The 27430-nt window shown below is 35.2% G+C and overlaps 2 protein-coding genes and 1 long non-coding RNA gene across 4 annotated transcripts; all 3 read right to left on the minus strand.

Moving 5' to 3' along the window:
- Positions 1 to 1020: 1020 nt before the first annotated feature.
- hoxb8a (homeobox B8a) lies at positions 1021 to 3095 on the minus strand. 2 transcript variants are annotated; one of them, XM_027138981.2, is made up of 2 exons: positions 2187 to 3095; positions 1021 to 1495 (listed from the first exon to the last, which is right to left on the minus strand). In XM_027138981.2, exons 1-2 carry the CDS (start codon positions 2608 to 2610, stop codon positions 1182 to 1184), a joined length of 738 nt encoding a protein of 245 aa, XP_026994782.1. In that variant the 5' UTR covers positions 2611 to 3095; the 3' UTR covers positions 1021 to 1181. The 2 variants fall into 2 exon arrangements, with proteins under 2 accessions (XP_026994782.1, XP_026994780.1); XM_027138979.2 differs by having other exon boundaries at positions 1021 to 1498.
- Positions 3096 to 7777: 4682 nt separating this feature from the next.
- hoxb9a (homeobox B9a) lies at positions 7778 to 12298 on the minus strand. Its single transcript, XM_027139009.2, has 2 exons — positions 10955 to 12298; positions 7778 to 9500 (listed from the first exon to the last, which is right to left on the minus strand). The coding sequence occupies exons 1-2, from the start codon at positions 11466 to 11468 to the stop codon at positions 9265 to 9267; spliced, it is 750 nt and encodes a 249-aa protein (XP_026994810.1). The 5' UTR covers positions 11469 to 12298; the 3' UTR covers positions 7778 to 9264.
- Positions 12299 to 14331: 2033 nt separating this feature from the next.
- LOC113637997 lies at positions 14332 to 17885 on the minus strand. Its single transcript, XR_003439491.2, has 4 exons — positions 17629 to 17885; positions 15988 to 16077; positions 15274 to 15325; positions 14332 to 14449 (listed from the first exon to the last, which is right to left on the minus strand). It is a non-coding gene; the product is annotated as an uncharacterized LOC113637997 (long non-coding RNA).
- Positions 17886 to 27430: the final 9545 nt, after the last annotated feature.

The raw sequence follows: 27430 nt of genomic DNA on the forward strand, positions 1-27430 counted from the left end.
ATTATGTAACCTACTTTAAATGTACGCCCGATTCAAATTTTAGGAAAAAATATGAGAAAGTGGCTCAGAATCTAATTACATTGTTTTTAAATTAAGGGAACATAAAGACTAGTGGACGTAAGAGAGTGGTTAATATTGTCTTCACATCTTAAAATCAAATGAAGCAAAGAATACCGGTCACATAAACGATTCTCGCCTGTAAACTTTATTGTGCCCACTTTATTTGTCTTTTTCAAGGTTTAGTCCATAGAACAAAGTGAAGAACAATGAAAGCATATTGCCAAGTTTCCATGAACAAATGCACAAATACAGTACAAAAATCTGTCTCACAGTAAACAATGGGTCACATTACATCCTTTTTATTTCCTTTTCATTCATTTCTTCCACTGTGCGCATGCTTAACCCAGGAAAGGAAGATAACAAAATCTCATCAATTTGAAAGAAACTTAGTAAGTGTAAAAAGATATGCTACGGCATAAATAGGCAGTTTCATGTTGTTGGATGTCATTAGTCGATACGTCAGCATAACATATAAGTGACAAGAGTTAAAAGTGCACCATTAACTTAAGAACTATACAGCTGCCGAGATTAGGTTAATGTCAAAAATCTAACAACAGAAACCAAGTTTTCACAATATTTATTCCACGAAGTAGGAAGGCTAATATACACACTATAATAGGCCTACTCTCTGAACATTAGGAAAAGGTAAAAATGCTTCATGTCTTTCGTCACAATAAAGTTTGATGATCACGCAGATTTAGAGTTCTTTCAATCCATGACCGCTCATCAATTATTTGACCAACTTTAACGATCTATTAATCGTAGACTGATATCTATTAAACAAACTTTCTTTCTTTCAAAATTGTTTGTCCTTACCCCCACGATGTCCTTTTTAAGTGTATGTATGCAAGTATGTATGTATGTACACACACACACACGCACACATATTTATATCTGCTCTGCTCCGTGTTGTGTATATATATGTATAAGTGTGTAAGTGTGTGTATGTATGTCTACACAGTGTGTGTGTGTGTGTGTGTGTGTGTGTGTGTGTGTGTGTGTGTGTGTGTGTGTGTGTGTGTGTGTGTGTGTGTGTGTGTGTGAGAGAGAGAGAGAGAGAGAGAGAGAGAGAGAGCTCGCGCGCGTGCGCTCCTGATTGCTGTCTTTTCTTGATATCCGTCCTATATTTGTTTCGATTTCTCGCAGTCTTCTTTTGCTGACTGTGCTCCAGTCGCTTGTTCCTTATCCCGCTTTTCCTTTTCAATTGCCTCCTGTTCAGACTTACTACTGGGAAATTTGTCCTTGTTATTTTCTTTTTTCCATTTCATACGTCTGTTTTGAAACCAGATCTTGACCTGTCGTTCAGTCAGTCCTAAGGCATGCGACACCTCAATGCGCCTTTTGCGTGTCAGGTACGGGTTGAAGAGGAACTCTTTCTCCAGCTCAAGTGTCTGGTAGCGGCTGTAGGTCTGGCGACCTCGTCTGCGTCCGGCAGCTACTGGGAAAACAAGGTCAAACTCGTCAGATATATTTCCGATGATTTAGTAAAACTTGTAGTTTGTAATACAATGGAATTTGGAATTAAGCGAATAAATTGATTAATTTCAACCAATACCAATGTACACTTATTTCTAATTTTGCCCAGAATAAAGACAAGCATCTCAAAATTTGTCTCAGGTATTATAGAATTATACCAAAACAAGCATTACACACCTTACGTCTTGTTACATATACGCCATAAACGACAGAAGCTGTGTGAAACGACCACCCTGTATCGAAATAAGGCCCGGCATAACTGGAAGTCATAAAATGCTGCAGTAAAACATTGACTAAGGTGAGAAGTGAAAGATCAGCTGTGGACTCGAGTCTCACACATGGGGACAGAATGAAAAGAATGGTGCTTCTTTGGTTCTTACTGTCTCATTATTGCTCTGCTTTTTCCCTCACTCTTCCTAAAGTAGGGTCATTAAACTGTAAAGTGATTCACAAGTTTTCGACACCATAAAACAATAAAACCCGTAATGGTCCCTCTCTCGCGCGCACACAGAAAATGTGTCTCTCAGACTAACTAAATTGCCCTGAGATATTTTCGAGCGGGTATGCTTATTCTTTCTCCCAGCAGAACAGGATACAAGAATACAAACGCTAAGAGAACTGCCTTGAGTGGTTTGTCTGGAGAGACTCACCTTGTGGTCGCATCCACGGAAACAGCTGCGTAGGAGAAGGACTCTGCTCCGTGTTGTCAGTCTCGTCGCCGATGCCTCCCGAGGCGAGTTTGCAATCGCTATATTGGACCAAGTCGGTGTCCTGGGCACTGAAAAGTGTTTGCCTTTGGAGAGCATCGTAGCCATAAAAGTTACCAGGTTCGCCATGGCAGGTTACGGCACATGGACTTTGCTGGTAAGGTGCAGCCGAGAGCGTGGACGCGCCGTGGTGGTAAAACTCCTGAATCTGTGGGGCATGCTGGAAAGTTGCTCCTGTGCTTGGACCGTAAACGACAGTGGGTCTAGTTCCAAGGTCCTGCGCAAAACCGCACTCGTAATAATTAGGGCGTAATGTATCACCACTTTTATATTTGGAGAAGAGGGAGTTGACAAAATAGGAGCTCATTTTTTGCTGCGGTCGATGTTGTTTTTGACTAAGTGGTAGTTTTATATTGAATTGTATTAGTACGTGAGCCTGGTACAGACTAGCCACACCCGATTATTCTGAAGCAAAAATAAATAAAGACCACAATAATCGTCCATCAACGGGAGAAGTTGTGTTTGTATACCTTTATAACAGCCTTTTTAAAGCCACGGATATTCAGCTTCCACGACTACACGACGCTTAAGAGATCCAACATCACAGTTCTGGTGCAGGAAGCCAGTTCCCAAACAGTTTTCTGTCATTTACGCCTCTGTAAATGATATGTTTCATATTTTGTCGCGTCCTTTCAGGATAATTTGCATCTGTTATCGAATCCTCATTCTATTCCGGCTGCTAGCGTCCCTACACAGCCACCGCTTCGCGCGCTTCTGGTACGAAGGGAGACAGAGAATGAAAATGAGAGTAAAGGAGAAAGGGAGAGGGTACGGCGGGGAGCGAGAGAGCAGAAAAGTGTGGGGGGGGGGTGGCAGAGGAGGGGAGAATATGCCCATTAATATATTCAAGCGGGTAAGTTAATGAGAAATCTGCTGTTTTGCATCACTTCAAATGCATATCTTTTACCCCTCCTCTACCCAACTTGACATCTAAAAACTTCTTTTGGAAGGTGCATTTTGTATGTTGACCAGAGATTAAAGGGCTAAAATCATTACTATGCGAATGCCTAACGAGTTATTGTTCGCTTTCATGAAAATTTCAGGATATATTTAGTAGCAAGAAAAAAAGACAATTTAATTCGTATCAGTTTTAACAAGTAGCCTACAGTACACTTTGAACAAATTCGCAAAGCGTCTTGTGATGCTTTGGATGACATTAAATTCAAAGACGTAGTCGTTTGAAACCTCATAATATTTATATAATATATATTTAAAAACGTTAAAACCGCGAAAATAAAGTGCACGACAGGAGTAATGTCTCTGTAAATGGTTGAACAAACTATACAATGCAATAAACACCTCGCCGGTTTATTGTTTACATCATGCGTCAAAAAAGCTGTTAGTTTTTATGAGATTCCACGACCAAGGCTGTAAATGCTTCACATGGTTCAATTTCAAGTGAGTAGAAATGTTGAAATATTTTACTGTTATATTTGCATTACTTTCCATACGGTAATACGCGGTGTAGCCTTTAGACAATCTTAATTGAGCTCACAGAGCTGTATTGGAATTAATTAGGGCTGTACGTAAAAAAAATACATCTACATATGCCACATAATTATTACACTTTCAGAGTTTATTAATATAAAATGAATACTTGTTTCTAATTAGTAATTTATCAATGTGTTTCAGAAATAAAACTCGCCTAGGTAAGTAAGTAAGCTAACTATATATATATATATATATATATATATATATATATATATATATATATATATATATATATATATATATATATATTCATAAAATATCTAGAATTCATAATTTATATAAAAATATAAAAATTCATAATTTACTATTGCCTTGTAAAACATTCAAGAATGGTAAATGATCATAATATTAATATATTCACAAATATTACTAGGTAAGGGTAAAGACGTTTTAAATTATTTTCATTTAATTAATTTATTTTTTTGAACGGTGATTATAGCATTCTATTTGATCAAAATACTACTGATAAACATAAACGAATAAGCGAGTTACGAGTCCCAGTTTTATATAAAACTAAGGTGTGTGTGTATATATATAATATATATATATATATATATATATATATATATATATATATATATATATATATATATATATATATATATAATATAATGTGTGTGTATGTATATGTATATAATAAAAATACATGAATACAATATAACTTGTGGTGGTAATACTTTCGATTTGTGTTTCCCTGATGTGGTCCGGTGTTATCAGTCAATAAAGATAAATAAACGATACTGCAAAACTTTGCCATTTTTGTATTACCTTCTATACGCTCTCTCTCTCTCTCTCTCTCTCTCTCTCTCTCTCTCTCTCTCTCTCTCTCTCTCTCTCTCTCTCTCTCTACATACAACCCACACACACACACACACACACACACACACACACACACAAACAAACACACACACATATATATATATATATATATATATATATATATATATATATATATATATATATATATATATATATATATATATATATATATATATATATATATCAATCATACTTGAACAGTCCCACAGGCCAGTGTACAGTGTCCAGTACCAGAACCTTACTTATGTTCTTATATATATACTTATGTTTTCTTCCTCTGTGGCTGTGGCACAGAGCACTGCTGTGGCCCTAATTTTTAAACTGTCTCATCGTGGCCTCAGAAAAAGATCATACGTTTTTGGTAGAGCAACATTGCCATCAAGTGGACAATATATGTTATGCCAAGAGGAAATAAAGTTTGCTGAGGCGGAAGTGTGAGATAAAAAGTTACTATAAACCGCTATATAAACACCTTGCATAAACCAGAACAGGTTAAAGGGAGAAGTGTATATTCAGTGTTGTAATTAGAATGAGCAATATTTTTTTCATTTTTCCATGATAAGGAATGTTTTCCTTGAGATTTTACCCAGTGCTGTTCTAACGTTTAATATATGAATGAAAAGCAAGATTTATATAAATAACACTTAGAAAAAAAGTTAATGCATTTTATTAATCTAATTAAATAATTTAATTAAGATGCGCACTCCGTCCAGGGTCTATCCTGCCTTGATTCCCGATGACGCCTGAGAAGGCACAGGCTCCCAGTGGCCCGAGGTAGTTCGGATAAGCGGTAGAAAATGAATGAATGAATGAATGAATGAATGAATGAATGAATGAATGAATGAATAATTAAGATGCATGCTGTATCTAACTGATCTTGTTTATAATCATTAAAACGTAAATATAAAAGTATTTAATCATGCATCAGTAGAATAAATAAAATAGATTTTTTATTTTATTTGTTTGTTTGTTTGTTTGCTTGTCTAGTCTCGAAAATGAGTATGAAACCAGTGCGCGGCGAACATCATATGTTGAAATTACTTTTTCATTAGTATAATTAAATAATTAATAGATCCATCCCTAGTTGTCATTGTGTCAGTTATTATGAGGATCATAATCAACTATAGTTATTCTTTGTAATATTCGCCACTTTTGGTTAAATGTATATTTAACGATTTTCATTATTGAATTAATTCTAAAATGAAAAACGAGGAAGTGAAAACATTCCTAATGTACGATTTATAATAAAATCTCGATAAAACTAAACCACACACATACATATATTGTGTGTGTGTGTGTGTGTGTGTGTGTGTGTGTGTGTGTGTGTGTGTGTGTGTGTGTGTGTGTGTGTGTGTGTGTGTGTGTGTGTGTGTGTGTGTGTGTGTGGTGCTAATTATAACAAAAAAATTTTTAAATCGTTTGTTGTTGTCATTTCGACTTAACGTTATTATAATTTGTTTTTACATATCTTACAATTCTTTGAATGAAATTAAGGTGCATATTGTATAACACTGTATTTCACAAATTGTTATTCAATTGTAGTTACTTAGGAAGTAGACATTTATCTTGAATTAATATTGTTCAGTGTTCAAGGAATGTTATTTTAATATAAACTAATTTTTCTAAATACGCATATCTATAGCATAGTTTCAGCTGTCCTCTTTTCTACTTTTGCTACCGCTTTCCTGACATCAGAGTGAGCGGGAGCAGATGCATTTTGAGAGAGCAAAATTGTACTTTAGCTACCATTTATTGTATCAGTTCCCACCATAACATAATCGGATGTGAGTCTACAAAATGGAAGGCTCAGGCTTGGTCACAAAGGTTGTAAACAAATTAAGGTTGCCAATCCTAGACGTCTCGCCAGATTCTTTTGTGCCTTTTATGGCCCCCACTATAAGGCGGTTGTGGTGCGCTTCGGAAATGGAACAAAGGGCGGTCGCTAAACGTGCTATATTGCGGCTTCTCATCTGGAAGTGCTCCCTCTGCTCTAGCCCCCTTCTCTGCAAGGAATCTGGAGCCCTAGACAACAAACGCTGCCAGCAATAAAACGACAAACGCAAGAAAAGGGTCAAAATAAAATAAATTAACGGGTTTCAAAGACCTTGTGTAGTCGAATTGCTATGTCCAGTCATTATTAGAGTATGAAACATTTTTGCCATTTTCCCGCGCAGTGTTTGCTTTACAGCAATTTAGTTCTTAACCTTCAGAAATGTACACGCTATAAAGTTTTATTGCAGTCATATTATTTTATTGCAGCACACTGAATTGAATTTTCTTTTTCCTGTTTTATGACGTCCACTTGCCGTTCCCTTCTTCAACCTGCGAGTTTTCATCCTTGCTAGTAGTTTGTTTCTTTCAATATTACACCAATTCCTCAGGATTTATCTGTAACGATGGCATTCGATTGTTACACCGTATGACCAAAATATATTAAGAATGCTTTCTTATAATTAATGTTTACAGATTTTTACTTAAATTCATCTGTAATACAAAAATATGGTGAAAATCACTTATCATTTATCTCTGATGAGATAGGATATGTTTAAAAACGAGGACAGGGCCAAGCACTGCATGCAATCTATATAAAAAAAAGAACTTCGTTTCTTTTATTTTATTCAGCAATTATACCATACCATACCAGTAGTTACGCTAAATAGTAGCTGATTAAATATCTGAATGATACTAAGAGAGACATACTTCTTCTTTAATAGGTTGTGTCCACCACAGGATTAACAGTGGTTTAGTTTGACATCGTTCTTGAGATGGCTAAACCTAAAAATGAGGAAAAAGACATATTCGAATGATATTTTCCATTTATTTTCAGTTATCCATACGACTTAATGTTGCTACTTTTACGTGAAACAAATAAGCTCCGACTCACTATAGTGTTAATGTGATACTAAAGCGTTTAAACGTTTTTGTATACACCGGAGAATAAGCAGTATTTAAAGTACGAATGCCCTTTAATATGTACTTAGAGCAACAGTTACTTCACATTTACACTAAACATTGTTTTAGCCTTCATAAACAGATAAACGTAGACCACGTTTTCCACTGGTGCATAAGGAGTACAAATGCTAGTTGTAAAGCGTAAGAATAAGAATTTCACTTGTTATTTAATAATAAAAAAAATACACACGTGAGTACATTATCTATTTTTATTCAGTAGGAACGGTTTATGTCAACATTGAATGTGGAGTATTGGTTTCATCCCATGTAAAAAATATACATCAGTTATATACGCCAATGACAAGGACTCAGACAGTGATCCGTGTAAACTTGTAATATGGGTCGTTTCTGTCTGTCAGTTTGTGACAGCATTTGAAAAAAACTGTAGAAATTCCACACCTCAAAGCAAGCTGCAGACAGACGCCCACGCGACTACAGAAAGATCCATTAGGCAACTATTTCTCCAAAGGAAAGCAATGTAATGTTGAACAAACGTATACATTACAACATAATACTTTTGTGTTAACACAAAATTCAGAGATTTATAGACAACAATATGTAAACAGTGTCTGAAAAAAGAAAAAACTTGATTATTTAAGTAAGCTATAAGATCTCCTCTTTTTACAAAATGAAAAAATATTACACTGAAAAGAAACGCAATAACATTTGGAATAAATTATAACTATCATTCTAATAGTACACCAGGAAGAGCTTATAACTGTACTACCTAATTTAAAAAAAAATCAAGTAAATGGTAACTAAAAACTTTACAAGGCATGCGCTAATGCATGTAAACTTTTATAACCACCGATAGTATACAACCAATTCGTTTGTTACAGACAAGCTAGCTACATACATATACACACATCCAGCAGAAATAGTTTTTAAGTTCCTCCTTCACCTGATAACTGGGGCAACAATTAAGTTAAAAGGTAGTGACATAGTATACCAGAAAGGTTTAATTGTTTCAATATCATTCTTTTACTTTATGATAATATTCCGTCATGTATTATAAACTCTGTAACACAGTTTAATCTTTAAATCTTTAGAAGATGTTTCTATGTTTTATCCAAACCAATAGCAAGTTGAATTAGGATGCTATATAATTAAACTTATTAATGGAGACATATTCCAGAATAAAGCTAAAATGTCCCTACAGTATCAAGATCTTTACTTAATACTAAATAAATGTCAAAGTTCAACCTGGGCATTTATGAAGGAATGCGAATATTTTGTCAAGGAACAATTTAAATAATTTCCCCTAAGCAAACAAAGATGAAGACGAATTGTCAGGGTTTTTCTATAGTTGTAACCACGCTTATTGCCATTGAATAAAATAAAAACGCCTACAAAATGTCTACAAAGTAAAAATTCATTGAATTCAAGCATATAAGTTACTGTACTTATATTTCTGTTTATCAAATAACTGTAAAAGAAACTCAGAACAGCGGACAAAGAGTAGACATATAGCCTACTCGTGTATATTACACGATTTTGTTTTTGTTTATGTAGTTTTATAGTTTGTAATCAGTGTTCTTGTTCTCAAATAGCTTTCGAAAAAGAATAATCAGGATGTATTTATCTGCATTCCCAGAATATAAAAGTGTGTAACATAGTCTGCAAACATCTTGTATTATTGTCCAGCAGTGATCACAATTGTGATAAAAGGGGTAAGGATTGGGCACGCACAGTTGTCCAATTATTCCTTGGACTGGTCCTTATTCATTTTCTTCATTTTCATCCTTCGATTTTGGAACCAAATTTTAACTTGCCTCTCCGTCAAGTTCAGCAAGCGCGCAACCTCGTGTCGCCGGTCCCGGGTAAGATACATGTTGAAGAGAAATTCCTTCTCAAGCTCTAGGGTTTGATACTTAGTGTACGGACAACGCTTTTTCCGAGACGAGCGAGCGTGTAACCAGTTGGCTGATGGATCGTCTGCAAAACAAAACACAGTCAGTATTTCAAGTAAAAATTGTTTGCTAGTGACAGGAATGCGAAAAGTCAACATAATCTTAATAAAACTTAGGCTTTAAAGTTTGTCACAAACGGTCACATAATGGCAACATTAGCAAATTTATCATAAACTCATATTATAACAACCTGTCTAAGCATACATGCTCCTGACTACAGTCTCACGAATAACTTCTGAAATGAAAAATTAGAATGAGAATTGATTAACCTATACCCTCGGACCTGTGCATATCGTTTTACGAATATAGGCCTCTTCTAATATATTACAGAAGAACCAATTAATCAAGAACGTCCATTACGTCCATTAAGCTCTATGAAACAATTTATGATTTTAATGTGATTTCTATTGCTTTGCTCATTCCTAATACATTTAACTCTCTTAGTAAAGTACATTGTGCTGTTCTTGTCCTCGAATCTCTATTCGTCGCCTGAACTAGGCAACCCTGGACACATAGCTTCGGCCTAGTGAGTGAGTGTCACGAGCAAAGCCGGATAAAATTTACATACATATACAATGAGATTAGTGATTAAGTATATTAACGAAGACTTCACTTAGAGGTTCTCTGTTTTATCTTAGCACTGAATTCTGGCACTTAATTTGTATTTTTATTACCAAAATGGGTTTTAATCTTAAAAACAATGTTTTCCTTGTCTATGATTGCATCATATTTCTGTAAGAGTAGAAGATATATATTCCAGGGAACAAAATACACAGATTAAAAGGTATGTGAGTTCTTTTCGTAAATTATTAAATTTGTGGTATAATAAGAGCAGCAAAAAATTGTAACAAATTATTCTCAAATTCCTTGCTTTTTCTGCAGTTTATTCTGGAGCACCGCCCAGAGCAAGACAATGGAGAGTTGTTTTGCACCGGGTTTATGTTGATCGAGCCTACTTGACGAATTAAAATTAATGTTATTTCCAGTAAGTGCACATACATTTGTCTATCAAATGGGTATTCAAATATTTTTGTTGGGGGTGTCATTTCTCTTTAATACACAGTTTTCTTATTAATGCCGACTTGCTCTTTTGCTAGATGACCAACATTTGAGAAATAAAAAACTTAACCGCAGATAACAAGCCCTTTCTGTCTTTCTCCGTTTCATACAAAGACACGCACACGTCACGGTATAAAAATTATCAATATTGACGTTTCATCAATATGGACACATTTCCTGACCTTTCTTTATACGTAGTTTACGAACAACACAAAATCAGACAAAAATATGCCCTCTGTGATAGCAAGGTTTTATATAATTGGAAAACTATGTGTAGGGTAGCAGGCATGCAAATATACTGTATCTCGAACTTTGTTCTCAACATAGGTGGGAAGGGTGAGCCTCTTGGTTGCTTTGTTAGCCTTTTATGACTGCATTAAAAGCTTTACAGACTGTTCACTTCCTCGTTTTATAACTTACTTTGATCCGGTCCCTCTTTGTCTTCACTACCGTCACAAATATCCTTGCTGTCTTCTAATCCAGAGCCGTGGCCGAGATTTATCTCCCGAGCTGAGGAGGATTCCAAAACATACTCATGTTGTACTCCAATCTTCGGAGGTTCCTCGAGGTGTCCCAGGGGTGGCTCCATCTTGACTTGGCTCTGACCGTCCAGTGGCTCGGATCTCGGTGCACAATCGAGCCATGTGCGAAGGTATCTGGTGTCCGTTGAAGGCACGGGCTGAGCAGGGATATAAGGATGGTAGACCGCTGGTAAGCTATTGGGCGTGTGAGGACTAAAAGGACTCCACGATGAACTAAACACAGGAGGCTTGGGCTGAAAGCTACACGAAGGGAATTCATGAGGTTCCCCGGGTCCTGGTTGCCTTGTGTTGGAATACTGTACATTGGAGAATCGAGCTGCGTTCGGATCTTCCCCCTCATGACTTATGATGGAATCGACATAGTAGTTGCTTAGAGGTCCAGAAATGGACATTCTCGGACATTATATTATATGCGGTTAAATGAAGGGAAACCATGCACCATAGAACTGGGCTTTCCCCTATCCAAGATGCTCTCTGTATTCGGTCTCCAACAAAGTGGAGTCGAGCTGTTATGCTGTGTGCTACGAGCGAAATGATTGGTCAGTCTTTTTCGCGAGCCTGATAAAGAGTCAATGGGGCGTAAATCAATCCTCCAAAGGTCTGCGGGAAGCTTTCCCCCTCTTGCACTATTCATATTTTCCCCACTAAATAAACTGGCTTGTGTATGTAATATGGAATAGGGAGTGTGTCTATATATTCTACTATATGAGCAACCTATCGGTGGAATATCCGTTAAAATTATGGAAGCTTTTGTCACACCAGTTAGAAATGCACTCAAAGCAATCAGATAGTAGCAACAAACTGAACTAATAAACGCATTTTTATTAACATTTCTGCATTTATAAGATAAGAATAAATCTTAGAAAAAATATATAAGCTGAATTAAAAACATTTACTCTCATATACCGTAAGAAAGTGTTTGTCATGTTATTCCGATCTTCTGAAAGATTTTTCAGTGCTAATATGCTCCTTAATATTATAATGAATTTGACTGGGGCATATAGAGCATATAGAAGACGATAAAATATTTTACTAGGAAATTAACAATTTTTAGAGTTGTTTTAACAGTGGACATCTACAAACCTTTTAAATTTATGAAACAACTTAAACTTTAGATGGTTTCATACTGCAATAAAATACTACATGAAGTACTTTAAATTTTTATAGACCTGATATAGTGCCTGTTGGGATACCGTATACGAGCCCATAGTATTCCACATCCACTCACTCGAGAAAATATACTCAGAATGTAGACTCGATTTGATTAATCAAGAAGCATGCGAGATATTTTAAGATAGAGAAAACAACCTATGAAATGCCCAAAGTCAACGGCAAACATCCAAAAATATTAGCTGAAGACTGACGTAATTACAACCTGGCCTACTTCCAGCCTGGATACATGAACTCTGTATGTGGCCAGATTTGTAGGCCGTAATTTCGTGACGATATAATAAAAAATAGAAGTTGTTTAACATAAAGGAGTCATGGAGTTAATACTTTACTATTTAGAGTACGGATATATGTTTATAATGTATGGTATATAAGTATGCAATACATCTTTGATTTACGAAAACCATATATAAATATTCAAAAGCATATTTTGTTCTGATATTTTTTGTTAAACATCTTAGACCATCTTAGTGCATATACATTGTAAAATGTCAATAAAAATGACTCGTAAAATAAAAGACTAAAAAAAAAGAATAAAAGACTAAAACCAACGGTAAAAGAAAAGTATTATTAAAATGTATGATTATGCTATAATTTGTGATGTCTTCGTGCGCATCTCCTATGCCACTGTTTATTGTATACTGTTTATTTTAATATCTTGATAATATAGCCTACTTTTTGCCTCTTTTTCTTTTTTTTATGAAACATCACCTGACACATTTTCCCTTTACTAAGCAGCTTTAGTAAGGTGAAAGGCTAAGGTTAACATTTAACATTTTCTTTTTTTAATTACTACGAACAAGATCGTGTCTAATCCACGTTTACTAATGTGTCGTGAATAATACTTACAATATATGAATATAATATAATCTATTTTGCTTTTGTTCGAAATAATCAAACCATAAACAAGTATACAAACGTTAGAGGTTTGTTAATTTGGCAATAAAAGACTACAGTACAATGGTATTAAATGCTTTATTTAATAGCCATAGACACTTAGACACTTACAACTATAGACACCTTTTACACTCAGGAGGTCAGTGTTTATTATTATTATTATTATTATTATTATTATTATTATTATTATTATTATTATTATTATTATTATTATTATTATTATTATTATTATTATCATCATCATCATCATCATCATATACTACTACTACTAATAATAATGATAATAATAATGATAATTATTATTATCATTATTATTATTTCACTTTATATAAACAAATAAATTATAATTAATTTGTAATATACGGTTTCTTGAATTGCTAACAGCTTTCTTCGTGCTAACAGACCGCTCTGTATTCAGCCTCGATGTCTTTATGTCATACTCCGTCAACAGTTTTACATTTTCTAATTTCAGACCATAATAAATAATGCTACTAGTGTAAATTAATTAATAAGTAATTAATGAGACTGATGCATTAGACTGAGTACCGAAACTGCAGAAAAGTTTCCAAAAAAAAAAACAGCGTTTCACACTCATTGTGTAAAATGAGCAAATGGCTTATGTGTTTAATAATAAATCTAACTAATAATAAATACAACTAATGTTCGCAAAGGAAAGGGTTCTAGCATTCAGTTTAGGCTTTCGTGTTGTTCGCGCAACAGGTTATCAATAAGACGTTGGCATTACTATACAAAATTAGCACAATTTTAACGTATGGTTTAAGATAATATGAATACAGATCCTTATGCCGATGCGATGCGTGTCTCCACTGTACTTATTAAATCTGTTTATGGCACACCGGCTTGACGTCCTCTATGTCTGGTGTCGAAAGGCAAGACGCAGGCTGGCAAAAAGGGAAGAAAGCTCGCTTTGCTGAATTGCTAGACAATTATAGAAAATCTACCCATTAATAAAGCAGACATTACAAGACATAAGCATAATCATAGCAAATAGAACACAGGGTAAGCAGTATTATGTTTTTTGGTTAAGTGGAGATGGTAAAATGTCAGTTTATTGTTCGAAACAGTTAAAGTATAAAGTAATTTAAATTCAAAAGCACATCCGGTCCTGTAACTTCAACAGCCCCGCTTGGTGATAAAAAAAAGGGAGGTCCTGCTTGGACCACAACATTGGGAACTGTGGAGGCTAAACATGGCGGCGTCCAAAAGCAGAGACGTGGCTTCTCACTTGATACAAAAGAGCAAGCAGATGTATTTTGAGTGTAGATTTCTTTCTTAAGCCTCAAAGCTATAGAAAATAGACAGGATATTATACATCCATGTTATTTATTAAAATGGTTAAAATAGACAAGGTTTTACTTTCCTATAAAATAATTTCTATAATTATTGTTGAGATATTGTCAATGGTATGTAAAAAAAATTACATAACTGGCATTTAATACAGTACTATAAATAGTTATGGCAACGTTTCTGTTGTCTAGATGGTAAACAATAAGATTCTGCCGGATTCTGCCGTTTGTAACTTGAACAGTTCCGAACTTGAGAAGGTGTCGGAGTGTTTAATAAAGAACCACTAGACAATATGTCAGTTGTATACATGCATGAAAGAGTATATTATATTTGTTCTCCTTGATATTATGACTTAGATAGCAGTATATATTTTGCGACGATTTTTGATTTTGTGACATTTCATAAATGCATATCTAGTCATTAATTTGTGATTCTCATTTCTGTAACAGGATGTGCAAACGAGCAATTATTTAATAGATGATGATGATGATGATGATGATGACGATGATCATCGTCATCATCATCATCATCATCATCATCATCATCATCATCATCATCATCATCATTATTATTATTATTATTATTATTATTATTATTATTATTATTATTATTATTATTATTATTATTATTATTATTATTCATGATGTGTAAAAAAACGTAAAATAAAGTAATGTTTTATAGTAAACTCTCTGAAATTTAAGCTTAGTTTGACATAATTTTGAAGGTTCTTATGGTCCTATTTTGTGACTGAATTGATTCCATATTTATTGCTTATATATTTTTCTATACAGGCAATTGTGATAAATTCGCTTCAATACTTACCATCAGAAGAAAATCATGCAATCATGCCATTCCAGGATTAAAAATGTTTTGTCTACGTTCAGAAAAGAAAAAGACGTTTATATATAATTCAATCAGTGTTTTAAGTTTATATATAAGTTTATATATACAGTAAGTTTATATACAAATCAAAAACAAAAACAAAAGTTCGATACTGGTAATGATCTCTAGATGGCAGTCTAGAGAAAAAACATTTCAATAAGAAACTTTTCAATTTCTCGTATGTACACAAAATGAATATACAAAGTCGATGAAATGTATAGGCCTACAATGAAGAAGTTTGCTTGGAATTTAAAAAAAATCCTACAAATTTTTTTTTAACTCATTCCCTAAATTAATACATTTGCTAATTATTTAAATTTGTACATATTATGTATAGTTGCTTTATATAGGGAGTAACTATTATTTGGAAACTAATTCTGTTTCTCTGTAATCCCATGATATTTTCTCCTCATAGTAGTCCCATGTCTTTAAACAATCATACACCTGACCCATCAGACTCCACCTTTGACCTTTGAACGTACTAAGGATTGTACAAAGATCATAACAGGCTTAAACTTCTAACCACCTTCAGAAAAAACTTAAATAATAATATAAACCTGTTTTCGCCAGAGTAATTTTGTAATTTATAAAAAAAAAATGTGGAGGCGCTGTGACTGTAGAGGGATTCGTGTGAATCGTGGTGTTAATGGCAACCTGCTTCTTCCGTTCCTTTCGCCCCATTGGTTTGGGAATGCTGTGCAGTCGTTCGTTCAAAGATTTTCTGACTCCGAGAAAGACGTTACGCTTTGAAAAGATGAGAGTAAACATGAGAAAGTATCTATTAGATGGTTAGACGTCACGTATTACTGGATAAACAGAAATATCCCGTTAGGCTATCCAAAACTGGTGCTGGAGATTGAGTCTGGAGTCTAGGGTAAATTGGAGTTGTCATTCTTTCAACTTACTTTGAAGTCAAACATGCAAATCATGAATTCCAGACAGAAAAGAAGCTCTACGCAAGCTCAGATTCACGATGGAACTGGTAAGACAAAGGAGCCTATACCTTCTTACCAGTGACTGATAATACGATTCTTATGTTCGGGGTGCTATCAGCTTTTACACGACCAATTACACATCACTTTTATAACACCATTATACAAGCCCCAAAAGACCTTGATTCTTTGTCAATAAAAGAGGTAAACAAGTGGGGCGAAAACTGATCTTGAGAGCAAGCATGGCACATTTGTGGCATATATTTGTGAAGCCGAAAGATCTGGGCTGATTTCTTTTTCAGGAAGCTAGGGGCTCACAAGCGTTGTCAGGCAAAGACCAATAGCAAATTCGGTTCACGGGGAAACTCCTCCCATTGCACAAGTACTTGATATAAAAAATACGTTTAGCCCTCAGACGTTCACTAAAGTAAAAACAGAGAATATATATTTAAGGAAATATTATGCTTGTTTTCAGTGACGCTGTTTATGGATTTCCATAATCACATTCAGTTATATTTTAAAATGGAAAATCGCATGTGTGCTTATGATCTGCTTAACAAAGTGGGTGATGATATAGTAAACACATTTCTTGTCCAAGATGTCCAACATTGCGCCCGTTTATGCTGATAATTAAAACGTAACACTTAGACATACCACTTAAACGTACCACTTAGTCCTTTTACATTTTTAAATAATATCTGGTACGCGACAGTTAATCACGCAGTATACAAATCCCCAGATAAACCCACGTGTAAAAAGTAATTGCAAATTTTTTTTTTAAGTGCATAAAATTTATAACGTGTTAGGTTCGGCAATTGTACCCAGCCATTTATTAACGAGCCGTACAGGGAAAACACTCGTATATCCAGTTCTGGTTCCGTCTTTGCAACAGATTTCTCCTGATATTTTGCCCAGTGGGTTCGGGCAAAAATGGGCTAAATGTCCTAAATTGCTTATGAAGCATCCAAAAATGTATCTATTATTGCAATAGCCATTTTAAGCATTTACATTTCATGTCCTCGTCACAAGATTTGCAACCTTTTCAAATTGTAAAATTTATGCTGATATAAACCTAATGTATCAAATAATTGTACCACTCGATTTAGAGTAAAACAAACAGCAAAGTATGACAGCATCAGCATGAAACAATCTGGCGAACAATTTCAAGAATGCTTTATAACGAGCGCTTTCCGGAAACCCTTTATATCTTATGTAGGATAGGTCTTCATAAATTAACGAGTAACTTGGCTCAAACTTGAACTTTATTTAGAGCTCGCGTGCAGTTCAACTTCAAAACGCCAGAGGCCGCACATTTCTTATAAAACATCTTAACCTAGTCTCATTTTAAGATTCTGATGCTTACCTACAAGGCCTTACATGGGTTAGCTCCTTAATATTTGGCTGATCTTTTAATTCCTTATATTCCATCTCACAACCTTCGTTCTTCTGAAACTGGTCTTTTAACTGTTCCCTCAACTCGTTTAAAATCGATGGGAGATAGGGCCTTCTCTTCTCTAGCTCCAAAACTGTGGAATTCTTTACCAACTGAGATAAGGCAAGCAACATCTCTTGGCACTTTTAAATCTCAACTCAAAACATATTTTTTAGGGTAGCTTTTAATTTGACTAATTGAAATTTTACTTATACTTTCACTTTTACTTGTGCTTATTTTATAGACTATTTTTGTTGCTTTAATTTTAATCTTTATATTATGTGTGTACTTTTTGTTGTTTTTATTTTGCTTTTGTAAAGCGCTTTGAGATTTTCTTTAAAAGGCACTATAAAGGTTATTATTATTATTAGTAGTAGTAGTAGTAGTAGTAGTATTAGTATTATTATTATTAGTATTATTATTAGTATTATTATTATTAACTTATGCACTTATTAACTTATGAAGAGAAGCTATTGAGGCTTTCTTTTAATAATTATTATTTTTAATTTTTTTGTTGTCGTTGTTATTCTTGTTCTTGTTTCTATATGCAAAATATATATGAACACATCAGCAAGCCAGAGGCCTGTAGGAGAACACATGAGTGAACAGGGGATATATATATATATATATATATATATATATATATATATATATATATATATATATATATATATATATATATATATATATATATATATATATATACAGTACAGACCAAAAGTTTGGACACACCACCTTTTCAACAGGACAATGACCCCAAAGTGAAGAGTGAAGGCAAAAGGGCCAACAAGTGCTAAGCATCTCTGGGAACTACTTCAAGACTGTTGGAAGACAATTTCAGGTGACTACCTCTTGAAGCTCATCAAGAGAATGCCAAGAGTGTGCAAAGCAGTAATCAAAGCAAAAGGTGGCTACTTTGGAGAACCTAGAATATGACATATTTTCAGTTGTTTCACACTTTATTGTTATGTACGTATATAATTCCACGTGTTAATTCATAGTTTTGATACCTTCAGTGTGAATCTACAATTTTCATAGCCATGAAAATACAGAAAACTCTTTGAATGAGGTGTGTCCAAACTTTTGGTCTGTACTGTATATATATATATATATATATATTACACTTTCTCTGTTTATTAAGTTAGGTATATATGTAAATTAAATTTAGTATGTTACATGTATTCCCCTTTGTACCTGTAAGAACTATTTGCTATGCTTTTGATATAAGTATTAATTTTCCTCATAGTTTCAAGCTCTCTCTCCAAGTTTTTCTTATTGGCTCTGCATGCCCTGTCATTAAGAATACAGTTTAATGGTAAAATGTAATGGTAAAATTACATAATAGATTAGATTAGATTAGAATAGAATAGAATAGAATAGAATAGAATAGAATAGAATAAACCATTACATTATTTTAATTACCTCCATCAGCCTGAACTCTTGACAGTTGGGTCCATGGTGCCGAATTCTGACCTTACCATTTGTGTGTCTCATGCAGAAAATTAAAGTCATCAGACCAGGCTATATTTTTTTAGATTTCATTTGTACTTCTGAGTGTACACTTCCCCCAGCGCTAATGATAAAGAGGTGCTATGTGAACTCAATGGTGATATTAACAGATTATTTATCATCGCCAGAGATTTCAATGATGCAAATCTCAAATCAATGCTCCCTAAATTCCATCAGTATGTGGACCTTGCAACAAGAGTGGAAAACATGCTGGATCTTTTTTACACAAACATTCTGTTATGCTAATTCAGGCATACAGACCACTCGTCGGGTGCTCTAAACTGGTTCTGAAGCAGGTGAAAACCTGGCCAGCAGGAGCCAACTCTGCTCTTCAGGACTGATTTGAGTGCACTGACTGGAACATCTTCAGGGAGGCTGCAACCAATGGTGACTCTGTCAACTTGGAGGAGCACACGGCATCAGTGACCAGCTACATCGGCAAGTCCATTGATGACATGACCATCTCCAAGACCGTCACCAAACGCTCCAACTAAAAGCCATGGATGACCGCTGAAGACTAGAGACCTAGACTGCTGCTTAAGACTAGAGACCTAGACTTCGGAACAGGGGGCAGGGTGACCCCAAGAACAGCAAGGGCCAAAGAGAAGCAAAGCATGCACATGCCCCGACAATCCACAGCCACTTCCAGGACAGCAGCAACAGCCAGCGCATATGGCAGGGCATACAGGCAATCACAAACTACAAGGCAGCTTCACCTGCCTGTAATAGTGATGCCTCCCTCCCAGATGCGCTGAATGACTTCTACGCTTGGTTTGAGGTGCAGAACAACGTAGCGACAACGAAGACCTGCAACTCTGCATAAGGGCGTCTGCCAAATGCTGTAAATGTAAATGTAAATGTAAGACCATCCCTTCCCCCAACGATCAGGTACTCTGTCTATTCCCGGTCGACGTGAGGAGAACTCTATGCAGAATTAACCCACAGAAGGCTGCTGGACCAGACAACATTCCTGGCAGGGTGCTCAGGGAATGCGCAGAACAGCTAGCAGGTGTCATCACATTTCCCTGAGCAGCGCTGTTGTTCCTTCGTGCCTCAAGACATCCACCATTGTCCCCATCCCAAAGAAGTCTACAGTGTCCTGCCTCGATGACTATTGTCCCGTCGCACTCACACCCATCATTATGAAGTGCTTCGAGAAGCTCGTCATGAGGCACAATAAGACCCAGTTACCACCCTCACTGGACCCCCTCCACAGACGATGCCATTGCCACAGCACTTCATTTAGCCCTCACCCACCTGGACAATAAAGACACTTAAGTACGGATGCTGTTCATAGACTTTAGTTCAGCATTCAACACAATCATCCCTCAGCACCTGATTTAGAAGCTGAGCCTGCTGGGACTGAACATCTCCCTCTGTAACTGGATCCTGGACTTCCTGACTGGGAGACATCACTCAGTCGGGATTGGGAACAGGATCTCCAGCACCACCACACTGAGCATTTGAGCCCCTCAGGGCTGCATGCTCATCCCAACGCTGTTCACCTTGCTTCACGACAATGATCAGAAATGATCAGATCAAACTATATCGAGGTCAACAATGACACGACCGTTGTGGGTCTCTTCGGCAAGAACAAAGAATCAGCATACAGAGAGGTGCTGCAAAAACTAAACAAAAACTGCCTGGTGTAGAGCCAACAACCTGTCTCTGAATGTTGATAAAACTGCACAGACCTACACCAAATACACACTCTTCCAATATACATCTATCAAACTGTTTACATGCTGTTTTGCACACTGTTTTTGCTTTTTGCACATGCTGTCTCACATTTCAGTTTTGCATAAATTGTAATGTTTTGCATAAAACTTTACAATACCTCATGTAACTGCTACTATAATACTGTGTTCATTCCAGTATTTCTGCACACGCAGTATCAATTGAACATACAGTGTTTACACTGGTCAGTGCTGTTTTTGTTTATTGTCTTTTGTGTATTGTCTTTTGTGTATTGCTTTTTGTGTAATTTCTTGTATTTTTTGTTTGCACTGTCTTTTGTCTTGCACTGTCTTTTTTCTTGTCTTTCACTGTTTGTAAAAGTTGCACAGATGCACTTTATTTATCTGACTACTTACTAAGTCCTTGGCTTTGTCTTTGTTTTATGTAGCACCATGGTCCTGGAGAAGCGTTGTTGCATTTCACTGTGTACTGCAACGGCTATATGGTTGAAATGACAATAAAAGCTTCTTGACTTGACTTGACTTGACTTGACATATGCAGTTTTGGTGAGCCTGTGCCTACAGCGTTCTGTTCTTGACTAACAGAATTGGAACCCAACATGATCTTCAATATTGGAAGGGTTGTGCAAAGCTGCTGGGTCAGATCTGCTTAATTTTATGCATTGTACAGCTGCCAGATAGAAAATGTGTGATGGAGTTGTGAAAACATGATTTTGAATATCTACAGCCTAAATCTATGTACATGTTTGGCCTCAGCTTAAGGCCTGAGACTGCATATAACATTGAATGGTTCAATTTAATTTCCTTATACAAAAACAAGATGTAAATAATGCAGATAAGCATAATGTTGCACTTACAACTCACCCTGACTTGACCTATATTGACAGCCCTAGTCTCAGGTTTGCATAAGCACTTAATTTGCTTGGCATAAACCAATGAATGAAGATGAGGAAAAAATACTGACAGACCTTGTATTCTGTATTCATATCCATATTTATTTAATCTTGTTCTAAATAAACATAGAACAGAACAAATCTAACTAATCTGTTTTCTGACATTCTTCAGCAGCTCAATATCAGTTTGTAATTTCTAAAAAGCCAGAGTGAGGGTGCTATTTATGATGCTGTATGTGTTGTGGAAAGCAGCAACACGGAAGAAACAATATGCAAAAAAATAAAAATAAAAAACAATATGAAGTCCAAGGAAACAGTTTGCTCGTGTTCAAACTAATGGTCCTTCTAATATTGTAAAACGTTAATGATCATAACAATTATACAGAAAAGTAAAATGATAAAAAAAATATATTGATGATGTGTTCTAAGTATATGTATGGATAATATTGAGTTCCTCGAGATAAGTTATAAATGAAATCGCATGCGATTTTTTGAGCTGTTATACTTTGAATTGGTCACTAGATGGCGGTGTTGTTCAATGCACGCAAGCAACAAGAACACACGAAAAGAAAGTTCTGATATCCTTGCTCTTTCAGCACAGCTACTAATGCCAACATTTATGACAGTATATGAACCAGCCGTGATACCTATTTTTACTCATTTTCTAATAATTATTATCACTGTTGTGATTGTTGTTCTTGTCGTCGTCGTCGCCAAATTAATCAATTTACAGTGTTAAAATTTGTTTTGCTGATTTATTTTTGTGAGCCGTTGAATAAATGGTAAAAATGTATTTTTATTTTTCGTTGCTTTTAAATGTTCATTGTGTCTTCCTGCCTTATCGTGCCATATGCAGTAAACTATTCGAGCTTTGGGATGCACCGGGTCTGGGAAGTATAATAATAAAATTACAATAAAATAAACAATAAAACAGAATTTTTAAATAGTTTTATATTTTACTAGTTTTATGAAAATGCACAGCCAACCTTTATCACTGGACATGGGTGAATTATTTTATTATTGTATATTTCAGAGACACTTTACAGCCCGCCAACAGACAATTAAGTCAAATAATACGAACAATGTCCTGGGTGACTATCAGAGCGAGAACAATTCAATAAAGTGACTTCCTGTAAAACCTCCAGCCAGTGCCGTCACTTATAGGCTAACCCAGTTCAAATCAGAAGATGTCTCTGAAATTTGACCTTGTTTATCTGTGAAGGTCGAAAACCCAAGAATAAGCCTCTGACATGTATCTGATATACATAATACTTTAGAAGATCTGTTACAATAGTTTTAAAGATATTTTTTCAATCAAATAGTATTTTATTCATTCAAGCACCACGTTAAATAAGCTGTTCTAGTAAGCCCTTGTTAAAACAGACAAACAGTTACCACATAATACAGATAGTTAAAAAATATGTTGTAAACCACATTTTAAAAATTCAACTGTGAAATATATACGATTAATTCACAAACTGATCCAGGCATAAGCATGATATTCTACCACAAAGAAAGTTGTATAAAATATAATTTGTAGTCAAATATTTGCACAATTGCTTAATCAATCAAGTGTAAAAATATAATCAGTGAATAAATAGTGAGGTTAAAATGTAACATATTTAATGGTCAAAGACTATAGCTTATATAAATTTGCATTTCTAATATCCCAGCGATACAACACTCATAATAACCACTAGCCCAGTGATAGCTCAAAATGTAGCTACAGTACAATAACCACTACAGATTACAGCTTGATGCGCTAAATCTGGCTACTGCCACACAATTCAAAGTAATAATAAATGCAAATATAAAATGAATTTAAAAAAATGAATGCATGGAATAAAATAGAAGGTAACACCAAAAAAAGAGACAAAGAGAAAGGGGGACTATCGTAGTCTTTAAGATTACAGCAGAAATTCTTAGGTGTACAGAACAAGAATACGTTGTTCAGATGATTGTTCAGATGATTCAAATCCTACATGTCATGGTTTTACCTGCCAACAAGGATACCTGCAGTTATCATATCAGGGCAACAGAAATGATACCAGTTAAACAGTGCTTATTGTGTTAATCTGGAGAGGAAATTTTCTTACATCTATGTTGCTCATTAATTACAGGTGAGCCTAAAACATCATTATCCTTGTCAACTAATTGCAGGATCAGGGTCTGAGTTAACAAATGAATAACTGTGCATCTTATATTTGACACAGACAAGAGAAGGATCAGATGAGAAGAGATGATAGGACAGAGGACAGAGTTAGAAGGCCAGGTACACTTTGACAGAACAGAGAGAGCATCTCCAGTTTTTAAATGCCTTTTTTCCATTGACCTCACATGTTCCCAACACAGTTCCTAACAGAAAAAAACTTTCTCATAAAATACATGTCCATGCATTGAATGTCTTCATAAGAGATACAAGCTAAATAATAAAGTAAAATCAAAATAATGTTTGTGTGTGTGTGGGGGGGGGTGCTTGTGTTTGTGTGTGTTAGGGTGTGTGTAAATTACATCAGAATACCGCTGCCAAAAAAAATTAAAAACTAAGAGTCGGTAAATAACAGAAGCCAAATTCATTCCAAAAACAATTCAACTTTATAAGGTCAACATAAATGTAGCGCCCTGTAAAATTTCACACATGACTTGAGTGCTGCATACCAATACATTTTTTATTGCAATGCCCTAAAGTTATGTTGATGTCGTTTGAAGCTGGCTGCTATTTAGTTGAATCACGTGATGGCATTATTCATGGGTGGTCTACAGTTCTCTCTAGCTCCGACTTTTACCCCGTCAAGGAACTCTCATTCTGCTTTTTATGATTTCCATATTAGACCAACTCTTTAATATACTACATGAACCATTAAAGAGTTGTAATTTATTATTATTATTATTGTGTTATTATTATTATTATTATTATTGTTATTAGTAGTAGTAGTAGTAGTAGTAGTAGTAGTAGTAGAAGTAGTAGTAGTAGTAGTGGTGGTGGTGGTGGTGGTGGTGGTGGTGGTGGTGGTGGTGGTGGTGGTGGTGGTGAAAAAAAACAGAGACGTGATCCACATTTGTGACAGTCGTTTATTTAAATCTATAGGTTGTCAATTCTAAAACAATAATTTTAAATTGCTCTTAGCCATAATTGACTGAATGTACGCCATAGTAATGCATAATGTGTATTAAGAGATGCTTGTCAAACGTTTTCTATTCTATGATTAGGGATTACATCAGTGGTTGAGAAACCAAAGTGAACACGTTGTGTTCGAGATTTAAATATGCAAAATAACTTGTTAGGCTAATATATAAACGCTTTTATGTTTCAATTTATTATTTACTTTACTTGTTTTCCCTAAAGGTTTTTGGTAACGCTGTAAATTCGACCGTGTTCCAAACTCATAACTGAAAAGGATCCACATTCTTGCGTTGGTATGGTCAACTCTAGCTGTGGAAAAAATTTCCACGCGTCGTTGGGGGCCTTCCGTGTAAAACCTTTTCTTCTCTACCTACGTATGTTGCTTGATCCCGCTGACCACTTCTGTCCAGACAGGGGCCAGACTACTTATTGTTTACAAGATGTCTCAAGTTCAACAGCAAAGTCCGTAACAAAAGCCAGTCCCACAAGCAGACGAGGCTAAAGTAAAGGGTAATACATAGAGGGGGTTTGGGGTGAGACTGATGGGTTACATGGGGGAGGGGAGTTGGACATGAACTTGAAAACACTGTCCTCAGCATTCCTGATACTGCAAATGAAAGTTGTGCAGTGCCAGTAAGTCGCCGACTCACTAACATCGATCATTCTTAGTTTATTTGTTTTATTTATTTATTTTTACGTACAATAAGCCACATTCATGCCATCATATTCTTCTACTATGATAGCCAATTGTTGATGTTTTTCTATAGTACCTGGATAATTAGCCAGGAAAGTAAATAAAATTGTTTAAATTTCACAAATAAAAAGCACCACAAGCTAAGTAACGTAAGCTGTTCAATGTCATTCTCACCACTGGTGTAGTCTACGTGATACGCAGGTATACGACGTATACCCACTAGGAAAGGCCAAGGAATTCCGTATACCCACTTAAAAAGCATGAGGATACGTAACAATATCGTTTTGTGACAGAACTTTCATTCATAAATTCACCCCGCTCTGTGTTGCGAACACAGACTGTGGTTGTGATTGCGAATCACTAACGTTTTTGGATTATTGGGGCTTCCGTGGCCTGTGACCTAATCTGACGTCACCTAGGGTGCTGCCAACTGTCTGATTACATTAAGCCTTAAATGTTATATGAATATGAATGGTACCTGGAGCACAGGTTTTATCAGCTGACTGTCTTTTGTTGCTTATAATAATTTGGAATGTTGATAACACATATGCAGTCTTTAATAATGCTCTAAATTACATGTAGATGCATATTTTATGCATTAGTGAGTGTGGTGGTGCCTATGGGGTGTCGCTCTAGGATGGGTGTGTATGAGGCTGGGAGGTGGAAAAAAATCACAGTATACTCACTACAAAAAATTAGACTACACCACTGATTCTCACCATACCATTAGATAACCCTTTGGCTCTGTTGTTTTCAGAATTTAGTAGATGAATTTTAGAAAATTTACATGTGTCGGTAACGATGACATAAACATTTAATTACTTTTGTCCAGGTGCAATCACTCACTGATACAGTCTACAAACTCACCTGGTTAAACAAAATCAATAAATTGATAAAACGTCAAATAAAAAAACTTTCATTGTATTTTAAAATACCCTTACTTTAGACATAGCGTAGTCAGTAGTGACCAAAATAAATATGTTTACGTTATGCTTACATAAACTGTGTGTCTACATCATAACATCTAACTGCACCGAGCTATTAAATAATTGAACTCGTTTGAGGAACTACAAGAAAAATGTAAAGTGCTTAACCTTGAGCGGTTTATTAAATAAGATTAACTGTACATTATATGTATATACTATATTATATGTAAATAACATTACTAGATATTATTTGTACTATTATGTAAAAAAAAAAAATATGGGGCTAATTATAAGGACACTTGCCACTCAACAAACAGTTGCCTTCAAAAATATAAAACTAAAGGGCCTTAACTTAAAACCTGAAAGCGATCAGCTTATTACTAACACTAGTATTTTTCTGCAATGTCTAAAATCATGTACATTTACACTACATGTATTACTTATTCTTTATTTATTCAGTATTATATTGTAAACCATTATGTAATTAAAGCAATGCACCGGCGCTTTTAATTTTAGTGAGTACAGGCGAATACAATCTCTGTTTCCGTTTACTTATTATTTGCTAGTAGGAACTTTGGTTTAGTAAAGTACTGAACATTTTCTTTTATTGCAAGTCAGTGGAGAAGGTTGAACTTAGTACAAGGTAGCTATTAGTTATGGTGGCTCAGCCAACATTTTGTTTAATTGTACAATGCCTCAATTGTCATATAAAGAAATAGCTCTCTCTATTTTTAAGTATCGGTCAAAAGTAATAGATTACGTTTTAACTTATACTACTCAAGATATTACAGTCCTTTAGTTACTAAAAACTTCTTCCTGTCCAGGCCTAGGTGTCTACCCATTCCTGAAAGACGGGAAAAAATAAAATTATTTTACCCAGTTTAATGCAA

Source organism: Tachysurus fulvidraco, chromosome 15, assembly GCF_022655615.1.
Source record: "Tachysurus fulvidraco isolate hzauxx_2018 chromosome 15, HZAU_PFXX_2.0, whole genome shotgun sequence".
Lineage (NCBI taxonomy): Eukaryota > Metazoa > Chordata > Actinopteri > Siluriformes > Bagridae > Tachysurus > Tachysurus fulvidraco.